The sequence below is a fragment of the Acyrthosiphon pisum genome, chromosome X, assembly GCF_005508785.2.
Source record: "Acyrthosiphon pisum isolate AL4f chromosome X, pea_aphid_22Mar2018_4r6ur, whole genome shotgun sequence".
Lineage (NCBI taxonomy): Eukaryota > Metazoa > Arthropoda > Insecta > Hemiptera > Aphididae > Acyrthosiphon > Acyrthosiphon pisum.
The window spans coordinates 6,594,453-6,595,825 of NC_042493.1; the positions used below are offsets into that span (position 1 = coordinate 6,594,453).

Consider the following 1,373-nt stretch of genomic DNA (forward strand, 5'->3'; position numbering starts at 1 on the left):
ATGTGAAATATATGCTTACATAAAAAAAAAGTGTAAGATATAAATACATATTTACAATAATATGTAATAAAATGTAAGAAATAAATATGTCATATTATACAATATTATAATATTAAATAAAATAATGAAATGATTTTCAGTCTGATACATCTCAATTGGTCAGACACGGTCTTGTAGATTAAATGCTTTAGCACGGCCAATTTAATCGAACTTGATTACTTGTTACATGCCAAAACCTGTTGGCGCATCCCGCAGAAAAGTCATTGATCAACAAGTGTTGAGAATGATCGTAAAAGAATATTTTCCGTTCAGTGTTGTGGAAGATAGAAAGTTCATCAAACTCATAGGTATGTTAAATTCAGGTTATACACTACCATCTAGGAAAACATTGACAACATCACTTCTACCTGTAATGTATAATGAAGTTTATGAAAAAGTAAGAAATGATATAAATTCTAATGCTCACTATGTAAGTTTGACAACTGATAACTGGATATCAGTTAAAAATGAAAGTTATACAGCTGTAACTGCACATTATATTGATAAAGACTGTATCCTTAAGACATATTTACTGTCATGCTTTAAATATTCTGAGTCACATACAAGAGAAAATTTAAAAAATGAGCTTGTACGGGTGGTTACTGAGTGGGGCTTACAAAACAAAATTGCTGCTTGCACGTCTGGTAATGCATCAAACATAACTGGAGCAATTGCTTTATGTAATTGGAGACACATAGGGTGTTTTGCACATTCTTTGAATTTAGCTTTCCAACATACTCTCAAAGAAGTGCAAGAGATCAGGGACAAGGTTAAGGGCATTGTTGGCCATTTTAAAAGAAGCTCTCAAGCAGCGGCCAAATTAAAACTCAGGCAAGAACAACTGGAATATTCACCTACTCTGAGTGTGATACAAGATGTGGTAACTAGGTGGAATTCTACTTATGAGATGTTTGAACGTATTTTGCATTTAAAAACTCCTTTATTATCTGCTTTAGCCGAGACTAACTATGACGTGTATTTAAATTCATCCGATTGGCAAATAATTTCAAATACATGTGATATCCTTAAGAGGTTTAAGGAAATTAGTAGCGAAAAATCGGTTTCAATATCTAAAGTTGTTCTGAGTAAAGCGCTAATTAATTATTGTGGTCAGTTGAAAAATAAATATACCGGTTCATCTGTGACGACTAAATTTATTGATGTATTGACAAGTCAAGTGGTAAGTGGATTTGGTCCACATGAAAGGAATATTCTCTACGCAGAAGCTGTAATTTTGGATCCTAGGTTTAAAAATCATGGATTTATCGAGGGAAAAAAGTCATTGGTCAATAAAGTTAGGGATATTCAATTGGAATCAGAGAACCAAACAAATG

At 32.5% G+C, this 1,373-nt stretch overlaps 1 protein-coding gene across 1 annotated transcript in view; it reads left to right on the plus strand.

Moving 5' to 3' along the window:
- The first annotated feature begins 226 nt into the window (after window positions 1–226).
- The window catches only part of LOC107885208 (zinc finger BED domain-containing protein 4-like), a 4,043-nt gene continuing 2,896 nt past the window's right edge, over window positions 227–1,373 (plus strand). The window contains exon 1 of the mRNA XM_029492828.1: window positions 227–1,333. Within this exon, the coding sequence (XP_029348688.1) occupies window positions 227–1,333 (1,107 nt within the window). The remainder of the gene's footprint in view (window positions 1,334–1,373) is intronic.